We start from the raw sequence: 20,288 nt of genomic DNA, 5'->3' as shown, positions 1-20,288 counted from the left end.
GGAGAGGGATGCTGAGCCCTGCGGAGGTGATGCAGAGCACCGGGGAGGGTACGCGGGGAGCCGAGGCAAGAGGGACGTGGGGCGCTAGCCGGTGGTCCCAGGCGGTGTGGGGCAGTGGATGGGACACACTGGGGCACTGGGGGAGGGGGGGGTGTGGGCTTGCGGCGGGGGAGGATGTGGCGCCCCGGGGGATGCGAGCCCTGGGAGAATGCGGGACCCTGAGAACTGCAATGGGCTTGGGGGGCCTGGCGGGTGCGGTGGCGGTGCGGGCCCCGCGCTCCCCTCCCCCGCCATGGGGCGGCGAAGGAGGAGGAGGAGGAGGAGGAGGGGCTGCCCAGCACGGGCAGGGTTAAAGCGCCATGTAACCGGAGCGCGGGGCTGTCGGGGGCCGGCCGGGGCGCGGGCAGCGGCGAGCGGCGGCGCGGCCCCGCTGGACGGCGCGTCCCGCCGCGGCGCAGGTGAGCGCTGGATCGGGGGGACCGGAGGGTCCGAGCCGGAGCCGTGCACATCCTCGTGGGCGGCTTTGTTGTCCGCGGCGGTGGCGGGGGACAATGAGACGGGAGGGGAAGGCGGCACCGGGCGCACCGGAGCGCGGCGGCGGGAGCGCCCCGGCCGGTGTGGCGGCCCCGGTGCCCGGTAACCGGGGACACGCGGCTTCGCCCCGGGGCTCGGGCAGGGGGTGGTGGGCTCCGCCGCCACTTGTTGCCGGCATTCGGCTCTGGGGTGTGTCGGGGGGGATCGTTGCTCCTGTAGCCTCGGGCACGGTCCCCTAGGTCCCTCTGGTCCTGCCCACCCCTCCGATCCCGTTGCAACTTTCGGAATTTCCCGCGGAGGCTCCGCGAGCCCCGGGGGCGCGTCCCGGGACTGTCACGGCGGGGTCGGTGCGGAACCCCCCGCGACCCGCGGGGCCGGGCCGGGGCTGAGCCAAACACTGCGGCGGGAGGGTCCCCTTCGCTGATACGGCGAGTGATGGCTGCGGGGCGGGGAGTGGTTTCGGGGGCCGGGGTCCCCCCTCCCGGCTCCATCGTCCCGGGCAGCGCCGCCTCCAGGCCGGGGGCACCGTGGGGAGCTGCCGGGGGTACCGGGACACGGTGGCGCTGCTTCCCCGGGCCGAACACCTTTGTTTTCGGTTCCCGGTCGGGGACCTGACAGCGCATCTTCCCTCTCTGTTGGCAGGAAAATTGATTCTCGGCGGCGCCTCGGGCGCGAAGCCTCCCCGGGGCCGATCCGGAGGGACGGGGTGGCCGGAGCAGGTATCGACCGGAGGGCTGTGCTGACGAGCCAGCGAGGAGCCTCCGGGGAGGGGAGATCATCGAAGAAGGAGGAATGAGCTCTTCGGAGTTGCCCCAGTGTGGGCACAAGTCCCGGGAAGCCGGGAGAGGGGACAGGCGGGGAGACCCCTGGGCGAGTGGTGGTCCTGGGGCAAGAGGTGGTCCTGCACCGATCTCCCTCGGAACGGGAGACGGCAAGGAGGGGGTGCACTGAGCAGCACCAGTACTCTCCTTTCATGCCTCAGTTTCCAATTTCCTAATTTTTAATCAACTGAGGACTAAGGCCGGGTATCCCAGTCCCGCCTCTGGGGCTGCACGGGGCTGGACGGGCAGCCATGGGGACAGCGAGGTGTCATTGTCACCTTTACGTCCTCTTGTTCAGGGGGAGAATGAAACGGTGACGACTCCGGACAGAATACTCGCCACTGCTGTGCAGGACTCACCTGTGTGCCAGAGCCCCCAAAGTCTCCAGCCCTGCCCACAGCCCCCAGCCCCTGCCCCACGCCAGGGGGCTCGGCCCGGAGGGATCCCACCGGGATGAACATGGTAAAGAGCCCGGAGCAGCGGCTGGCCGGGATGGTGGCTGTCCGGGAGACGTCTCCAGCCTGGTCTGCCCTGGGAGAGGAGGGGCCGGTTTGTGTTTTGTTTCTTTTCTTTAACCCAGCTTTGCTGAGAGGCAGCGGGGAGAGCCGGGGTGGGCGCCGATGGCTGCGGGGGGAGCGCAGCGGGGCAGGAGGAAACCGGGGGAAATGGAGGGAAGTGCCGGAGCGGGAGAGCAGAGAGGCCAGGCACAGGAAGCGGGCAGGGGGAGCCTGCCCTTCGCCCCCTGCCCTTCCCAACGAGCACATCTGCGAAATTGGCGCCTTTCTTACTGAACTGCCAACCCAGCAACTCCTTTCTTCCCAGGATTAGAGGGAAACGTTCGGTTTGGGGAGACTTAAAGGCCATTATTGTGCACCACAACCCAGAGCCAGCCTGGCCATTAGGGTCCTTTATTTCTTTTTGTTATTGAAACAGGGCTTGGGCGATCGCTCCATCCCAGCCGTGGGTAAAGCTTCCCTCCAGCCTTTTGATATGCATGCCCCTGTCTGGAGGCAAAGTCCGAAACCTCCCCACCTCCTGGGGACATGCACCTGATAACAGGGCGGCCTGTTTTCCCAGCAAGGAAAACTGATACCAGCCTGGGCCAGGCTGGAGGAGCAGCCCCGGGAGCAGGGGCAGGGGTCCAGTTCAGAGCATGGCCCGTCCAGGTGAGCCCTGCCCACCCTGCCCTCTCTGCCAGGTGAGCCCAGCCATTTTGCCCACTCTGCCTGCTCTGCCCGTTCCAGGGTGGCCAGCAGTGGTGGCCAGGCAGGGACCAGAATTCTCTCTGAGCAGTTAATACTGTGGCATGGTCTTTAACCAGTTTGGCAAATCTTAAAGAAACTGGTATTGCAAAATGAGGGCGGGCTGTGGAGTCAGCGGGTTCATTGTCTTCTCGGTGGGATTTGGCTGCGGGGCACGTCCTGGTCACCAGGCAGTGCCGGGGCTGCCGCTGGTGCTGGGCTCTGGGGAGCTTTTGGCAACGGAGTTGGAGTTCTGCATTATTTGCCTCCTCATGGATTCTCGTCTGGAGTGCACGACTGTAGAGGACCCGGTGTGTTTGCAGGGCAGTTGCTGGGCGATGCAAACCCTGCAGGGTTGGTATCCTGTGAGCCAGCACATGTGAGGGCAGTGCTCTGTTTCTTATTACTAATGCCCTAAAGTGCACATGGTGGTGTGTTTTTGCGAGGGGATGCAAGGACAAAGAACCAAGCCTTCTCCCCGAGCAGGAGGAGGTGAGCTCACAAGGATGTGGCTCCTGCAGGGGACCCTGGGTGGTCAGTGGGCAGCAGGATGGGCTCATCCTGAAGCCAGGTGTGGCTTCAGCACTTGGTGCAAACAGCGGGAGAAGGGATGGGAATTGCAGTCCTGCTGCATAGGTGTAGGATTTTGGGAGAGAGACTTCTAGTGAGCAGTTTGTGCCGTGGTGTGCTGTTCCCTTTCCCATCAGAGGATGGTGATGGAATGTCCTCGAGTGATCCTGGGCAGTGCAGCTGGAGAAGGGCACGGACCAAGCAGGGAGCTGATGTGCCTGTGATCATGCCAGAGCCTGTGACCCGTGCCATGGACTCACAGGGCTGTGACCTGTGGGTCTCTGCCAGTGAGCAGATCCTTCCAGATACCCTTTTTTCTCCCTACTTTATAGATGGAATACAGGCCATGTGGGAGTTCCCTAAGCATGTGGCAAAACTGAGCTTGGGACATCAGGTGTTCAGTCCTGGCTGTGTCCCTGGCCAGTGTGTGTCATCTTAGCCCTTCACCTCCCTGGTGCTAGGATGACAGGACACCCTTGCCTGTTGTGCTGGACATGAGACAGCCCATGCTGAAAAAGGAAAAGCCATTTTGAAGTGCAAGTTTGAACTTCCTGGACTCAGGTTCCTGACAAAGGAATGAATGGAGAGGTCATCTGAGGGTCCCAGTGGAGTTTTGTGGGTGCAGATGTTTGGGAAGGTTGGGTTGCCTGCTTCTGTCCTCCCTGAATATTACCTTCCTCATGCAGCTCCATCTCCTTATATCCTCTGGCTCAGATCACACTCATGCTGGGAGAGCAGGATGTCTTTAAGTCCTCCCTGTAGGGATTCCCAAGGGAGATTAACCTTTTTTTGGTGAGTTTTGCTGGTTTTGGGGGCAGCATTGCTGCCAGTCCTGGCTGCTGCTGCTCTGCAGCCTTGTGGGCTAGGGAGGGGGAGCAGACCAGGAGGAGCTGACCCTAACCTGGCTGTGCTGTTCCGTGGTGGATTGCTGCATCCTGGAGCATCTGGGGCCATGTGGGACCATCCGCCTGGGCCGGGGGCAGGCGGCGAGTCTGGGCAGCTCCCAGGAATTGTTTGCTGGGTCTGGGAGCAGATGTGCTGCAGCAGAGGGATTTCTGCACACACAGCTGTGGGGGGTTAGGCAGTGTCTGGTGCCATTCCTCTCCTCCTTCCTTTGTCCAGGGGGGAGGCAGTATGTGCACCGGGGTCTCTGCCTGTGCAGGTGGGCGCTGGCCACCTGTTTTCCTTTGTGTTTGAGTGTTACCAGGCTTTTAACTCTGCCTTCTGCATCCAAAACATCAAACTCACACTGGTCTTTGTTTGTCAGAGGTGCTGACAGATGATTTCAAAGCAGAAATCTCAATTGTTAGGGCAGTGGTTGGAGGCGATGCAGGAGGAGAGTGACGCAGAAGGGGCGGTGGGCTGGATCTGGGGTCTCTCTGGGGCTGGGGGGGGTGTGTTGCTTTGGCTTCCTAACAGGGCTGTAGGTGGGCAAAGCCCTGCGAACTCCCTCAACTCTTGAGTTTACATGTGCTGCTAAAATGACTGTGCTGCTGCTGAAGAGGCAAGTTGCAGCACAGACCCACAGCCCGGCAATGAGGCAGCACAGTTCATGGCGTCCAGGTGCCTCTGGGAGAGCTGGGAGCTTCCACTTCTGAAAACAGGAGCCAGGGAGGGCACGGCACCCAAGGGAAGGCAACAAGCAAGGCGAGCCCCAGCTCTGCAGGGAAACACCAGGGCAGGGGTGCCGGGGTGCTGTGGCACAGCCCCCTGCTCTGCCCCTTCAGCCTGGGGCGGGGGAGCTGAGGCCAAGAGCAGGGGCAGGAGGAGTTTTCTCCCTCTGTCAGAGTTTAAGGCAGGCTCCAGGACTTTGCCCCCCATGGCGGGTTGCCTGCCTGTCCTACTGCTGCAGGAACAGCCCACCCACCTCTGGGCGTGCTGGGCAGCTGGAATACAGGGAGACTGGTGCCCCAGGGGTGGGCTGGCCCCTGGTTTCTACAGGGTGGCCAGGAAGTGTAACTCCCCTCTGGACAGAGTCTGACGCTGTGAGCTGGGGCTCCACAGCTCCAAGCCAGCATACAGATATTGGGGGAAAACCTGGTGTTCCCTAAAGATAAGTGGGTTTCTTCTGGGACCTCTTTTAGATGGAGTTGGTTGATCTTTAGGGCCACCACATTTGTGTGGAGGTTATGTGCAAGTGCCCTTGATTTCCCAGGACCTTTAAATGCATCTCCAGTCAGATCACTCTGCTAAGGGCATGAAGTTAAAGCTGGCTCAAGGACCTCTGTCTGCTTTGCTTTCCTTGAAGCTTTCTTGCACAGCTGAATTTCCTTTCCATTCTGGCTTCTACAGGCAACTATGAAAAAGGACAAGAGCCACGGGAAAGATGAGGACTGTAGGGCAAAGCTGATCCTCATCAACGGGGACGATGCACCTGGTGTTGTACTGGAGGCAAATGGGAAGCCCAGCACTCGAGGTGAGGGTCACTTGCTGAGCCCAGAGTGCTCCCAGGATGTGCAAGGATGCACAGGGATGGGGATCTCACAGTCTCTGACCCAGGGCTGGGGATCTCACAGGCTCTGTCCCAGGGCCTTGCTGGGGGATGAAACACTGTGGCTGCGGCCAGAGTCCCTCCATGACCACACTGGATTTCTGTGATCCAGTAGCACATCCAGGCCATGGTATGGTTGTGGAAATGGTTGCTGCACTGGGATGCTGGCTCAGACCCTTGATAGTTTAACCCCCAAGTAATGAGGAAAGCAGGGGAGCCCCTCCAGTCTGAGGGGCTGCATCGCTGCTCCTGGGTTTCACAGTCAGGGTTCTGAAATCCCACCTCTTGAGTTCACAAGGTCCTACTTTAAATGACCTGGTGACAAGCCTGAAAAGGAGGCTGTGGCCTCCTTGTGCCTCTGTGCTTTCAGGAGCAAAGGAGTAGGTAAGTATGTGCCCATGCTTGCTGCTAATCCTTCCCAGTTTTAGGGACAGGTCATGATCTGGAGCTGTGGTGCTACAATGGGGAACCCTGGGAGCCCCACTTGTCTCTGCTCTCAGCCACGTTTCTCTGAGATGAGGTTTTGGTGTCTCCAAACTGTGACATGCTTGGGAGCAGTGGGAGGCTGGTGCATGCAGGGATGTGGCCAGGTGGGCTTGCAGAGCTTGAGGCTGTTCTGTCTTGTCTCTGCACAGATTCCAGGAGCCTGGGGCTGCTGCCCCTGAAGAAGGAGGACAGCAATGGAGACCTCTCCAAGGAGGACCTGGCCTGGCCGCTTGATCTGGCACAGAGGGTAAGCGAACACCTAGGGTGCTTTTTGGGGGCTGTGGAGGGCATTTGGTTCCAGGATCCTCAGTCACTTTCCCTCTGGGCTTCTCTTCTGCTCAGTGCCAGAGGAACAGACCAGTGATGGATGCAATACTCACCAGTGTAATATTTTCAGTTTTAAATTCCTGCTTCTCATGACACCACAGCAGTATCAGGGGGTGGTGTGGGATGCAGAGATGCCCATTACATATTGCAGCAGCCTAATAATTATTATGCTGATATTTTCTTTAAAGTCTTGGCTGTATTGACAGAATGAAGCATCTCGTGCCTCCCACTGTTGGGAGGAGCTGCTTTGAGCTGCTGTGGGGCTGTACCCCAATTTCACCCGCCTTCTTTTGTTGACTAGGTTGACAAACCTCCAGGGTCTGGAAGCATTTTTGCCTTCTGGCTTTATTGTTTTGGGTTAGAATTAAAACCCAAGGTTGGAGATCTGCCTGAGATGAGGCAGCTTCCAAAAGAAAGAGCCATAAATCCAGTGGGTGAAAATTCAGCTTTCCCACTATGCTTAGTTTGAGGGCTCTTCACTGCAAAATCTCATATAGTTTTGAACCTCTGTTATGCTGGGTGCAGGAAACAAGTCCTGGCTGGACTGTAACTGTGATCACCAGGGAAAGGCTGCCCTGGGTGCTGCTGTAGGGCTGGCTGTGGTAAAGAGCACTCCTGGGAATGTGAAAGCATCCACGGTGCGTGAGTGGGTCCATGCCTGGGACGGGTGCTCTGCTGTGGTCTGGGGTTCTCCTGGCATCCCAGTCCTCCCAGCTGTGACTCCTGCTCTCTCTGGCATGCTGTGTGCAGCAGGCTGCAGCAGTGAGGCTCCTGAGCCTTGCAGAGGTGCTGTGGAGCAGAATATTGCCCAAAGGGGCTCAGCACAAAGGGTCTCCAGCATCCAGCTGCCTCCTCTCACCTTCCCCAGGGCCCTGCCCGTGGTGCTCAGCCCCATGAGGCACATGCCCCATGTGAAGAGGGCACCCATGCTGTGGCATCCCTCTGTTCTGGTAGCAGGCACAACCCTGGGGCAGTGCTGGGTGGGAGAGCAGCCTCAGGCAGAAGCCCACCCTCTGCCTCATGTTCCAGGCAGGGCGGACCCGGCACAGGATGCGGATCAAGGAACCACCACGCAGTGTGGAGACTCTCAGGGACCTGCCAACTCCTGTGCGGGTGAGGGTCTGGCAGGGCCAGGGCTTCCCTGGGGCTCCAGAGACCTGTACTGCTGCTGTGCCCTGGTCAAGTGTCTTCAGAGATGGGGCAGCCTCCCCATGCCTCAGTTTCCCCTGTGAAGGGGATGTGTTTGTGCTGTATTTTGCCTCTCTATGAACTGGGTGTATTAAGCACCCTGGGGTGGATTTGGGACAGGAAAATGGGAGGGGGGCAGTGGTGCACCACTTGCTCTGGGTCTGGCAGAGCAGTTGTCCTGCAGATGCCCCCATTAAGGGCTCTCTTCTCTATTCATGGCTGCAGTGGTGCTCTCACTCCCTGACTCCCCCTCTCTGATCCTGATTGCAGGGCTGGGGGATGACACAGGGCTGGGTGTGATGTGGGGAATGGGGGGTGATGTGGGGCAGGTCCGTGCTCCCCCTGCCCCTCTCCCTGCTGCACTCACCCTCCCCTGCCTCTGCCATGCAGAGCTCCAGGCGTCGCTCAGCCGTGTCCACACCTGTGACCATCGACCTGACAGAGGAGGACTCCCAGGACTCATCCCGGAGCAGCAGCACACTCTCTGGTAGCAGCTCCCAGGAGGGGCAGAACGGCTCTGCTGAGCTGGGGGCTGAGGAGTCAGAGAGCAGAGACATGGGCATGGCGCTGGAGTACCAGGTATGGAGGGGCTGAACTCTGCTCCTGCACCCAGCATGGTGTGGGGCAAGGATGAACCTCTGTGACTTGTCCCAAAACAAACTGGAAACCTCAGTGCTGTTTCTCCTGCCCATCCTTCCCTGCATGCCTGGGGTTTGATGGTGCTGGGCTGTCTCCGTTTATCAGGTTTGGATGCTTTGGGGACCAGCCCTGCCAAGCTGCCACTGGTGCCACACATGGGCCCCCCAAGACACGCATGCGTGTGCCGTGTGCCATGCCCTGCTGAGACAGGCAGTTGCATGTGCAGAAAACATTTCTGTCAGGGATGCTGGAGAGAACTGAAGCTGCTGGGGCTGCAGAGCGGGATTCAGCGCCTGCGGGCCCCAGGGCAGGGCCCCAGACTTGCAGGAATTGGGCAATTGTATCTTGCTGCATAATTAAGTACTTAATTGCAGAACAAAGCTGGGAAGGAGGTCTCTGTAGGCACAGAGGTGACCTCCGTGTAAGGTGCCTTGCTGTGCACAGCACCCATCATGGTCTGTGATGTGTCACACCAAAATTCTCTTCCTTATCTTCTGTTTTCGCTCTGCCACATTTCCTGCTCTCCCCAGTAGGAACAAGAGGAGGGTGGGTGGGTGTCCTCTCCCTGGGGTGCAGCCACACAACACAGGGCTGATCTGTGAGCCCTGTGAAGGGGCTGCCCTGTGCCAAGAAGGAGCCTCATCGGCTGAGGGCACCCAGGGAACCACCTTGGTGCAAGGCTTCCCCGTGTTTGCAGAGACTTTGGGTGGGCAGGCAGGAGTGGACACGCACGGGGACTGGTGCCAGGTGGGCTGTGCAGGACGGAGCATGCGCCATGCCGTGTGCCAGGCACGGGCTCGGCATGGGGCTGGCACACACAGGCCTCCCCACCAAGCTTCAGCACAGATCAGGGCTGGGATCCAGTGCTGCTGGAGGGGAATGGCTTGGCCCTGGGCTTGAGGGAGGGGCTGCACTTTTTTTGTAGGTTGCTGGACAGAGGTTTCACACATGTGTGACACAAATGGTGACACTTCAGGGCTGTCCTCCATTCTGTGGGGCTCTCCTGCTGACTGCCCAGACAGAATAGGGAGTTTTGGCTGATCTGTTGTGTTGTGCTTTCAGGATGGGAAGGAATTTGGAATTGGGGAGCTCGTCTGGGGAAAGATCAAAGGTTTTTCCTGGTGGCCTGCGATCGTCGTCTCCCACAGAGCCACGGCCAAGCGCCAGGCAGTGTCGGGCATGCGGTGGGTGCAGTGGTTTGGAGACGGGAAGTTCTCTGAGGTAAGCCTGCTGTCCAGCCCAAAACACCCTGCATGTTTCTGCCCCAGTCCTGAGGCTGGCTGTGGGGTGTGTGTGCTCCTGCAGCCCCCCAAGTCTCACCAGTGTTAAGCATAGCCAGGCCCTGGCGGGTTCTCATGGCTCTGGTGTCTGTAACTAATGTAGGTTGGTGGCAGCATCCAGACATGGGGACATCTGCCTGGCCACTTCACAGGGTTTTGTTCATGCTCCCTGTCACTCCCTGCCTGGGGAGGGATGTCCCCTCAGACCCCATTACCCTCACAGAACCAGAGTATCCTGAGTTGGAAGGGACCCACAAGGATCTTTGAGTCACACTCCTTCCCTGCGCAGGACAACCCTAAAATCCCACTGTGTGCCCAAGAATGTCATCCAAACACTCCTTGAGCTCTCGCAGGCTCGTGCCATGACCGCTTTCCTGGAGAGTGTGTTGTAATGCCCAGCCATGAACCTTTTCCTAATATCCAAGGGGGATATCCAACCCCTCCCGTGCTGCAGGCAGGAGGGAGGAAGTGCCGTGCTGGTGTCACACCAGTAGTGCCGGCAGAGGGTGCAACCCACCCGTCCTTGTCACACTGCTGCTCTTGGCATAGCTGCCGCAGCGCTGGAGCTGGGAACTGCACAGTGCTGGGGGGATATGGCCCAGCAGGGCATTCCCACCTCACAGGTGAAATCTTGGTGCTCTCTCCCAGGTTTCTGCAGACAAACTGGTGGGATTGATGGCCTTTAGGCAACATTTCAATTCCTCCACGTTCAACAAGCTGGTATCCTACCGCCGTGCCATTTACCACGCTCTGGAGGTAACCACCAGGGGTGGGTGGGTGGATGAGGAGATGCCAGCTGCACCAGCTGGGCTGGGGGGCCAATGGGATGGGATGCAGTAAAGCCCTCCTTTCATTGCTGAGATTATTTCCCAGTGGAGCTGTGGAGACAGACTCTGCTTATCCTGAGGGTTTAGGGGTAGCTGCTGCTGCTCCAGGGTCTCACTGCTCCAGAACCCCAGGCCAGGCTCCCTGCAAGGGCTTGGACACGGAGGCATCATGGCATCATGGCAGCAGGGCAGTGCCAGGCTGGCCAGAGGTGTCCTTGGTCAGTGCCAGATGCTCTTTGAAGTCAGGGCTGGTGCTGAGTACCTGTGAATCCAGTTCCCATCCAAGGAGTGCATCACAAGTCAGCCTAGGGGACTGCAGACTCACAGACACCTCTTCTGCCTTTTCTTCCTGCCACTTGCCAGGGTGCAGAATCTGGGCAAGAGCTGTGGCTGGGCTGTCCCTACTTCTGGCTCCATTGGGCTGGTGGAGGACAGGTGGGCTCATTGCAGGGATGGAGGCACCAGAGTGCAGCCAAGGGCACATCCAGAATGGGAATCCATCAGCTGCCACTGTCCTGGGGCCACCCAGACCCACATGTCTGTGTGTGTCTGTGTGTGTGTGTTGGGTGGGGAGGGGGCCTGGGTCAGTGGCCCTGGCAGGCTGTAGCTGCTCCCCTGACAGAGACCACCCTGTCACCCTGTGCCCTGCTGTCCCTTCTCATCAGGTTGCACGGAGCCGGTCAGGGAAGACATTTACAACTGGCCCCAGGGAGTCACTGGAGGAACAGCTGAAGCCCATGATTGACTGGGCAATCACTGGCTTCAAACCCCTGGGGCTCAAGGGACTGCGGCCACCCAAAGGCTCAGGTGAGTTGGTGGCATCAGCTGGCATGGGGCGCTGGTGGCCACTGGGGGCTGGCTGTGGCTGAGCCTGCTTGCTGTGTGCTGTGGCCATGCCTGTCCAGCCCCAAGGTAATCCTGAGGCTTCTCACTGGGACCCTTCAGTGGCATTGCAAAAAGCTGGAGCAAAGCACCCTCTGAGCCCCATGGAAATTGGACCTGGCAGAGCCTTGGGCCATGTGTGGGGACCTGGGTGGCCAGGAAGGGTCCTGCTGTGGCTGGGGTGAGACTTGGCAGGAGTTGCCCTGGGACAGTCCTGAAGCTGGAGGCATGTCCTTATGGAGGTTCTTTTTCTTTGCAGAGAATGGAGTGTTGAGGAATGGGACAGAGGAGGTGGTGTCCATTGAACAGTGTCCCCCCACCAAGAGGCTGAAAACCTACCCCTGCAACAACAGCAAGGAGCAGCGTGTGGAAGAGGACCAGACCCGAGGTAACCAACAGAGAAAGCTGGGAACTGGCTTGGCCTGGGCTGTGCACTGAGAGCACTGGGAAACCGTTCTGGCAAAGGGCTTGGCTCTTCCCAGCAACCATGAGCCTGGTTTCTGAAGGCAAAAGCTTTTGTGGTCTAGTGGTGCTCACTTGTGCCTGACAAGACACCAGGAAATCCAACTGCAAGTGATGGGCAGGGCCCCGCTTGTGGCTCAGCTTGGAACATGACCATGTGGTGCTACACTGAGCTCTAGTAGCTCCATCAGTGAAACGGTATGGGTTTTGCACCAAAATCTCTCAGCAAAGCTGGAGCAGTTCTAATGCAAGAAATAAGACATCTGTAAGCTGAGTGCATTTAGAGTTTGTTACATAAGGAATGATAATGTCTTATTTTTTTTTCCTTTCAATTTTATAAAGAGCAAATGGTTTCTGAAGTCACGAACAACAGCGGGAAGCTGGAAGGTAAATGTCTCTCCTTGGAAGAGGTGTGAGGTGCTGGGAGTGCTCAGCAAGGGTCATGGGTCCCTTTTTCAACTGCACCATGCAGGAGGGAGGAAAGTGCTGTGAGTGCAGGGTGCTGAGGGGGACAGGGTGCTGAGTAGATCCTCCACGGGGAGCCACAGCCGCATCTAGATGCGGTTCCAAGGGCAGGCCCCATTTGGATGAGGTTCTGAGGACAGGCTTTATCCAGACTTGGCTCCAAGGTGAGGCTCCAGCCTCTGCAGCCTGTGGTGGGGTTAAGGGGTCCCCGCCCTGGGTGCTCCCTGCTCTGGGTGAGCACAGCTCTCTCTGTCCCACAGACAGCTGTTTGTCCTGCGGGAGGAGGAATCCGGCCACCTTCCACCCACTGTTCAAGGGGGGCCTCTGCCAGACCTGTAGGGTAAGTGCTGCTGTGCTGGGGCTGAGCAGGAGCCTGGGGACAGAGGATGGGGCTGGGGTCCAGCCAGTGCTGCTGGGACAGGGATTGGCTGTGCCAGGTCCTGGCCATGCTGTGTTCCCATGGTCCCATGCTGTCCATCAGCATGTTCTCACTACCTGAAACACCAAAGATGTGCATTTCTGAGCTCTGAGTGTACTGGAAATGGTGCAAATCTGTGTTCTCCACCCTCCTGATCCTCTGTCCTTCTCTGCTCTTCGATGTCCTTTTGCTAGGATAGATTCCTGGAGTACTTCTATATGTATGATGAAGATGGGTACCAGTCCTACTGCACTGTCTGCTGTGCAGGCAAGGAGCTGCTGCTCTGCAGCAACGCCAGCTGCTGCAGGTGAGCCCCAAGACTCTCCTCCAGGGGCTGAGGGCCTGGCATCATTCCTAGGGAGCTGCATGAAGCAGGGTCCTCCATGAGCTTGGGCATGGGCTGTGCTTCTTCCCAGCTGGCTGCCATGCAGGGTATCCCAACACAGCCAATCTGCCCTTACTGAGACAGATATCACCTGAAAATCCCCATGGTGGTTGGCAGGAGACTTACCCATGCTTTGGTCACCAGCTTGTGTTAGCCCTAAAAACCAGAGTACTGCCTGGAAAAATATCCTGTAAAATGGTGGGGGCTCCAGTGCATTGCAGGAGAAGCTGGGTTGACTCAAAGGAGTTGCTGGGGTGATAAGCACAGCTGTTGTGGTTTGGGCAGGTGCTTCTGTGTGGAGTGTCTGGATGTGCTGGTGGGGCGAGGGACGTCGGCCAGAGTAAAAGAGCAGGAGCCCTGGAACTGCTACATGTGCCAGCCCCAGCAGAACCGCGGCGTGCTGCAGCGCCGGCAGGACTGGAACACTCGCCTGCAGGACTTCTTCACCAGTGACAAGGGACAGGAATATGTAAGGGCTGGGGGCAGGGAGCCAGATGTGCTGGGATGTGGGGAAGAGGGTCACTAAGGACAGGGTGAGCAACATGGACTTCCCCTTCCCTCTGTCTTGGTCTTGTTCATCCACCCTTTCCAAGAGTGCCAGGCTCTTGGTCCCACAGATGCTCCCCTGAAGGTGGAGGTGCTGCATTCAGAGTCTTATGGGACAAAGCAGCACTGCCAGGCCTAGGGCTTCATGGCTGTCTCCATTGCAGGCTGCACCCAAAATCTACCCAACAGTTCCTCCAGCGAAGAGGAGACCAATTCGAGTGCTCTCCTTGTTCGATGGGGTAGCAACAGGTGAGGCAGTAGGGGAGCACTGCCGGGCAGCTCTTAGCACTGGGCATTGGGGATGAATCATTCCGTGGGCTCAAACCTGTCTCTAAAAGCTCGGTGGGGAGGAGGGGATGAAAGCAGGGAGATCCCCATCAGGAGAGGGATGAGGGCAGAGTCTCCCTTTCATGCTGGATAGGGCTGTGGAGGAAGGGAGGGATGGAGGGAGGGCATGGAAGGGGAAGGGATGGAGGGGAGGGCACGTGTGGGCACCCCACAGAGGTGTTCCTGCTGTGCAAAGTGTGATGTGGGGTGGCTGGATCCCTTGAGAAGCCAGAGTTGTGCGGACACCAGTAACCTGTACTCTAAAGTGCCTGAGGGCAACTGGTTTGGCTCAGTTCACTCAGCTCTGGCATTCTGCTTTCTGGGAGCAAACCTTCCGGGAGGAATGGGTGAAATAAAAGTTTACTCACCCTGAAGTGTTGTTTGACTGCACCCACCTAGGACATCCAGGAGCAACCACATCGAGTGGTGCTGATGAAGGAGACTCGGAGGCTAAAGAGAGCAGTGCGACCTCAGACCTCTGTCCGTTGGCAGGGTACACGGTGCTGAAGGACTTGGGCATCCAAGTGGAGAAGTACATTGCCTCAGAGATCTGTGAGAACCCCATGGCTGCGAGCACTGTGCGGCCTGAGGGCAACATCACCTACGTGCATGATGTCAGGAACATAACCAAGAGAAATGTGAGCTCTGCTTCTGTGGGAGCCTGAGGGACATGGCACCATGGGGACATGGCTCTCACCCCACCAGCTCTGGGACAAGCTTGTGCCCTGCCCCCTCAGGAAGGAGAGACCCATTTCTGTGGCATCTCCTAATGGTCTGGATTCTGTTCTCTGTAGATTGAGGAGTGGGGTCCTTTTGACTTGGTGATTGGTGGAAGCCCCTGTGACAACGTTTCCCTCGTCAATCCAACCAGGAAGGCGCTCTTTGGTAAGACTGCTTTGCCACTGCTGGGATACGTACCTTGGGATGTTCCTGGGCCATGGAGCCACCTTACAGCCTGGGGAAGTGGCTCAGCCCCAGGCTGTTTTGGTGGTGGGCTGTCTCCATACCCCTCTTGGCGGGGGGGTAGCCAGGCCCCCCAGCCCTACACCCCGTGCCCCAGCTGGTTCCAACCTCTGCCCGCTATTTCCTTGTAGAGGGAACTGGGAGGCTGTTCTTCGAGTTCTACCACCTGCTCAACTACGCTCGTCCCAAGGCAGGCGAGGAGCGGCCCTTCTTCTGGATGTTTGAGAATGTGGTGGCCATGAGGCTCAACGACAAGAGGGACATTTCCCGGTTTCTGGAGGTAGGGATTGCTAACAGCTGTGGGAAAGGCGTTGGAGCAGGTGACATTTGCTGGGCTGTGCAGGGTGTGCTGGGTGTGAGGGTCTGGCTATGGGTTTCCTGTGGCCCTGATGCTGGAAAACCCCCTGCCTGGTGCACATGCCGAGGAATCAAGTTTAGTCTTGGCTCTGTATCCTCCCCTCTGGCTTTCATCAGTCAAACCCAAGCACTAGTCCTCTGGGGGAGGGGTTTTGCCAGCCTTGCAGAAAGCATCTGTTCCCAGCAATGCCTGTTATTTCTAGGGAGAGGGGGGGGTCAGCAACTGGGAAGGAGTTTTAACTCTGTGGTAGCCAGGATGGGTTGTTGGTCAGCAGGGACCACTGGTGTAAAATCACCATTGAAGGCTGTCAGTCCTGATCCTGGTCCATGGAAACAAGAGCTGGAGCACCCTGTGATGGTCAATAGCTGCTGGCCATGGCAATGACCTGGGAGCTCATGTGACCACCCAGGCTGTTCTCTGGTGTGAAACAGAGTTTGTCAGAGCTACATAATTTTGAGGATTTGCTGATGACAAAATTTTAAGTCCCTGCAGTGCAGTGGGAAGGATCATCCATGCAGGAGAGAATCAAGCCAACATTTCCTCTAACTTTTATTTCCCCTTATTTTTGCCCCCAGTGTAACCCAGTTATGATTGATGCAATCAAGATATCAGCTGCCCACAGAGCTCGTTACTTCTGGGGCAACCTCCCTGGGATGGACAGGTAATCAATCAGTCTGCTGTCCTCTTGGATCTCTCAAGGTAGTTTTGGTTTGTTTTGTAGTGCCTGTTTGTGTGGGTTTTTTTATCTCCCTGGCTCTAAGCCCAGCTCCCAGGAGCCACAGCTCCTGCACAGGGCAGCTTCCCTGCAGTGATGTGCAGGTGATAATTAATGCACTTACTAATAAGCAATGATGAGACTGCGGGGGAGAAGTGTAGCAGCATCCTGTCTCCTGGCCCTGAAGGTTTTGGAGGGAGGAGTGATGGGGCTTACTCAGGATGCTGTGTGGTGGGTCTGGCTGGGGGTGCACACGTGGACTGGCTTTGGGGTAAGGCCCAGGCTGATAAGGGGGTGCTGTATAGCAGCCCTGTGCCCTGCTTAGTGCCATGGTTGTGGGTTTATGGAGGGGCCACTGTGGCTGTGGTGGGTAGTCCGGGGAGCTCACACTACAGCCAGCAGCTGCTGTGGAAAGGCATGAGTGCACCCTGCTCCACACTTCACACCCTGAACCTGTAGCATCCTGAATTCATGGCAAAACACAACAGAAGGACTGGGAGGAGATAAATCCAATTACAAGCAGTCCTGTTCACCAAGTAGGATTACAAAACCTGAAGTTTTTGCACAGCAGATGCTTCTGGCCAGTCAGCACAGGACTGGGGTTAGTTTTGCTTGCTCATATTTAAATTTCCAGTATTTGTTGGAGTTAACACTGAGCTAAAGGCATTTGAAAGTAAAATAACAATTCCTTTGTAATGTGAAATGGCTCTTGGACTTTCATCTGATTGTAAGGGAAGTGCCCAGCCCATGACTCAGAGCTACCCAGAGCTACTAAGTCCTATCTCCACGGAGTAGCCCCAGGGCAATGCTTGCAGAGGTGCTGCTGAGCAGAGCCAGGCAGGATGCCCAGGCACAGGAGCTTTGCCAGGAAATCCTACAAGGTGGAGGGCACTGGGGATGGTGGAAAGCCACAGCCTGGCCCCATCCAGAACTGCAGGACGGTGACACTGCTCAGGTCATCTATTGGGTCTCCAATAGTGCTGGAGAGCTGGATCCCCTCCCCATAGTAGACTCCTGATGCTCATTGTCTTTGGGTGGCTTGGGAGCAGTGCTGCCCAGCAAAAGGAATTCCTCCTCTGCCTCACCTGTCCTCTCCTGCCTCTGCTCTGCAGGATCTTTGGCTTTCCCCTCCCCTACACAGAGGTTTCCAACATCAGCCGTGGGACTCGCCAGAAGCTGCTGGGGGGATCGTGGAATGTCCCTGTCATCCGGCACCTCTTCTCCCCACTTAAGGATTACTTTGCCTGTGAATAGCAAACTGAGCGTCCCTCGTCTCTCTGGTAAAGACGCACAGCACCGCTGCTGTGGCGGGAGAGGGACGGGCACGGCCACCAGACTGCCACAGCCCCGTCCCTCCCCGGCCACGTGCTGCGGGATGGCAGCCTGGCCCTGCCGGGAGAGCCGAGGAATGTCTGTAACCAAAGAACCTGGCAGGATAACTTCTTTCAAGGGACTAACAGTGATACGTAGGAAATGATGGACAAGCTTTAATTACCCAGCACGCGAGGCTCTATGCATCACTGATGAGACGGGGAGTCTCATCCTCCAGAGCATTAACTATTCCGGTTTAGCCTGGAGCTGGGAAGTCACCACTTGCTGAGCAGCAGTGTGCGGGCAGCTGCTGGGGAGCTGCAGGCAAACCTGAACTACAGTGAATTGGTGCTTTTCCTAAACAAACAAAACCTCTTGAAGTAACTGCCAAAAACCCCCAAACCGTAGCAGCAGGTGTAAGGGACCCTGCTCAGGTTACACACTGAACACAGGATCATATAGAAACCAAATCTTTTTTTTCTTTTTTTCCTTTTTTTTTTTGTTTGATAAAATTTAATTTTGTTGTTTTAATGTCTATTGCTGCTTTAAGGCATTACATAAGAATGTGGAGATTCCTAGACCTGAATGTAGCTGAAACTGAACTGTGAGGTGATAGAATTACTTTTTTAGCTAGAACTAAAGAAATATTGTTTTATATGTTTGGTTGTAGTTTACAAATATTCACTACTTCCTTTTTAAAGCATCTAAAACCTTTCCTTACATTTTAAATCCTGCTGAATGGTTTGGAAGCTTACATAGTAACTGGAGCATGGAGGATTTGGGCTCCAGGGTCTGTAAAGGAAAATGTTGCTGGAGCATCCATTTCCTAAATGAATGTGGTATGTCAGCAGGAAGGACAGTGTGATGGTCAATGGCACCCTCAAATATCAGCACCTCAAATTTCATGTAGGATGTCTTGAACCCAAGCAGTGGTGGCAGGGCATTCCTTCCAGGGAAAATCCCACTCAACCCTCATGGAGTGCAGGGACCAGGAGTGCAGTACTGCTCTTTCCTGTGCCCAGGGAATGGGACAGTGAAGCAGGAAAGCACTGCCACTGCTGGAGGTCTTGGGGGTCTGCAGGCAGGGGCTGTACCTCTCCTCCCCTGTGCTCCCATTTCCCTGTGCACAGAGGTGGAACTGTGTGCCCAGCCCCAGCCTGGCAGCACCCTGGGGGCTCCTGGGGCTGTGCCCCCTAACTGGGAGCTCCTGTGGCCACCACTGTGCTCACTTTTGATTGTCTTCCTCTACTCCCCAGCTTTGCCAGAGTTATTATGCTTTCCATGAAGTCCTGGGCATGCTGAGCCCGTGGCCACTAGGCAGGTGCCTGTGTCCATTTCCACCAGGTTTTCCATAGCCACTGGGCTACTGTTCCAGCAGGCATCTCTGGGGAATTCTGAATTCCAATGCACATTTCAATGCACTGAAACGACTTCCCCCTTGGTCCCTCTGTCCTCCCCTACCTCTGTGTTCACCTGTCACCTGGCTCTGGAAGAGCCCTTGGGTACCTTCTCAAAATTATTCAGGGTCAAACCATGGGCCAAACCTCCACCCAATCAATGCCAGGCTGTCTTGCTCTCTTGCAAGGTGCTGTACCGCATCACTGGGAAGAGCTTCTCTCCCAGCTCCTTCTACCTCTCTGACACCCCTGTCCTCATGGTGGAGGACAGCAGCCTCCCATTTCCACCTTTGTGTGCAGTTTTCCATCCCAGCTCTGAGGACCATCTTCTCTTGGTCTCCAATCCAAGGCTGTGCTTGGGAATGGACAGGAAGGGAAGCCCAGGTAGTTTAAAGACTTTCTTTCTCCTGTTTTAACATGGAGGTTACTCTTTAGCGAGAACTCCTTGGGAGTTGACTCTTGGTGACTTGTTCAAGCCACACGCCTTGAATTAAGAAAACTGAGGAAAGCCAAGCAGGCTGGTTCATGTCACTGCTGGCACCTCCAATGCTTGACAAGTGCTTGGGGACACTTAGCACCCTCTTGTCACCAGCGCCCCTGGACTGGGAAGATGGCAGGGTGGCTTCTGTGCATGCTGGAGATGTTTGGGAAACCTTGGCATCGCCAGCACTGCACTAGCTGCTTTTGGACTCTTCACCAATCTGTGATCCTTTATGTCCAGCTGCACCCCAGCCACAACACTAATTCCTCATCCCAGGTCCTTGCAGTTCCCATTTGGAGCCCAGCATGGGGCCTGAGGGCAAACAACCATCCGGTGCAGGGGCTGAGGGTGACAGCCATCCTCTGGTCTCATGGGCTTGATTTTTCCAGACTGTGCCCTCCACTCCATGGCATCTCTGATCTTATATACTCCTGATCTCACATCCTTTCCTATCTGATCAAAAGGAAAACAAATAGATGAGGGAAAAAAAAGGACTTGGGGAAAGTAAACAAAGATAAAAGAGGAATGAGAATTGTCTTGGCATTAAGCTCACTTGATGAGAATTGTAGTAGACAAGTCTTCCTTGAAATGTTTTTCCCTGTAAGAGCTGCCTTTTATTATGAGCTTATAAAATGTTAAGGGAGGGGGATCTCAGAAATTCCTTTTTAACACTTTTTAAAGGTTTCTAACTCCCTGGTGCTATTTTTTTAGGTTAAGGATTTTTAATGTTGAACATGTTGCGGGCTTTTATACAATCTTTTAAAATGAGAGAACTGTATAGTTTTTAACACATTTCACATTTTTTGTATCTAAAGTGTGGAAACTCGCAACTCTGCCTTGTCCACGTGATTTCACTGGTGTCCATGTGGAACAAAAAAGTCGACAGTTTACCATTTATCATGTCTGATTAAAAATGAGTATTTCTGTATGGCTGGACAATCTTATTGGGTAAATAATGGGGGTTCACAGTGGGAGGCATGGCACAGCCAGGGAGGTGAGCAGCCCCACTCCTGGTGAGGTGACACCAGTTGACACCATGGGGGCCAGTGCTGGTGTGCCAGGAGACCTGGGGATCAGGGACCGGCTATGCCGGGGATCAGGGCTGGGCTATGCTGGGGATCGGGGCCCGGCTGTACCGGGGTTTGGACCCAGGCTGTGCCGGGGGTTCAGGGCC

At 56.4% G+C, this 20,288-nt stretch overlaps 1 protein-coding gene across 4 annotated transcripts; it reads left to right on the top strand.

Moving 5' to 3' along the window:
• The first annotated feature begins 1,668 nt into the window (after positions 1-1,668).
• Positions 1,669-19,945, top strand: DNMT3B (DNA methyltransferase 3 beta). 4 transcript variants are annotated; one of them, XM_062505289.1, is made up of 19 exons: positions 1,669-1,904; positions 5,459-5,582; positions 6,293-6,390; positions 7,500-7,583; positions 8,049-8,237; positions 9,360-9,518; positions 10,226-10,333; positions 11,070-11,211; positions 11,546-11,674; positions 12,091-12,135; positions 12,474-12,553; positions 12,826-12,938; positions 13,302-13,485; positions 13,727-13,811; positions 14,382-14,527; positions 14,684-14,774; positions 14,921-15,132; positions 15,786-15,871; positions 17,038-19,945. In XM_062505289.1, the coding sequence occupies exons 1-19, from the start codon at positions 1,809-1,811 to the stop codon at positions 17,177-17,179; spliced, it is 2,313 nt and encodes a 770-aa protein (XP_062361273.1). In that variant the 5' UTR covers positions 1,669-1,808; the 3' UTR covers positions 17,180-19,945. The 4 variants fall into 4 exon arrangements, with proteins under 4 accessions (XP_062361273.1, XP_062361271.1, XP_062361272.1 ...); XM_062505287.1 differs by having other exon boundaries at positions 14,289-14,527; positions 14,984-15,132; XM_062505288.1 differs by having other exon boundaries at positions 7,425-7,583.
• Positions 19,946-20,288: the final 343 nt, after the last annotated feature.

This window comes from Cinclus cinclus, chromosome 18, assembly GCF_963662255.1.
Source record: "Cinclus cinclus chromosome 18, bCinCin1.1, whole genome shotgun sequence".
In the NCBI taxonomy this organism is placed as follows: domain Eukaryota; kingdom Metazoa; phylum Chordata; class Aves; order Passeriformes; family Cinclidae; genus Cinclus; species Cinclus cinclus.
The sequence above is the reverse complement of the archived record's forward strand: the minus strand, read 5'-3'. Positions and strand labels throughout refer to the sequence as shown.

What these genes read in the sequence shown, in the direction of transcription:
- DNMT3B (XM_062505288.1), top strand. Translation starts at nt 1,809, where the DNA reads ATGAACATGGTAAAGAGCCCGGAGCAGCGGCTGGCCGGGATGGTGGCT. An exon ending in CAACAGCGGGAAGCTGGAAG is followed by an intron (nt 12,136 to 12,473) that starts GTAAATGTCTCT and finishes TCTGTCCCACAG; the next exon opens with ACAGCTGTTTGTCCTGCGGG. An exon ending in AGCAACGCCAGCTGCTGCAG is followed by an intron (nt 12,939 to 13,301) that starts GTGAGCCCCAAG and finishes TGGTTTGGGCAG; the next exon opens with GTGCTTCTGTGTGGAGTGTC.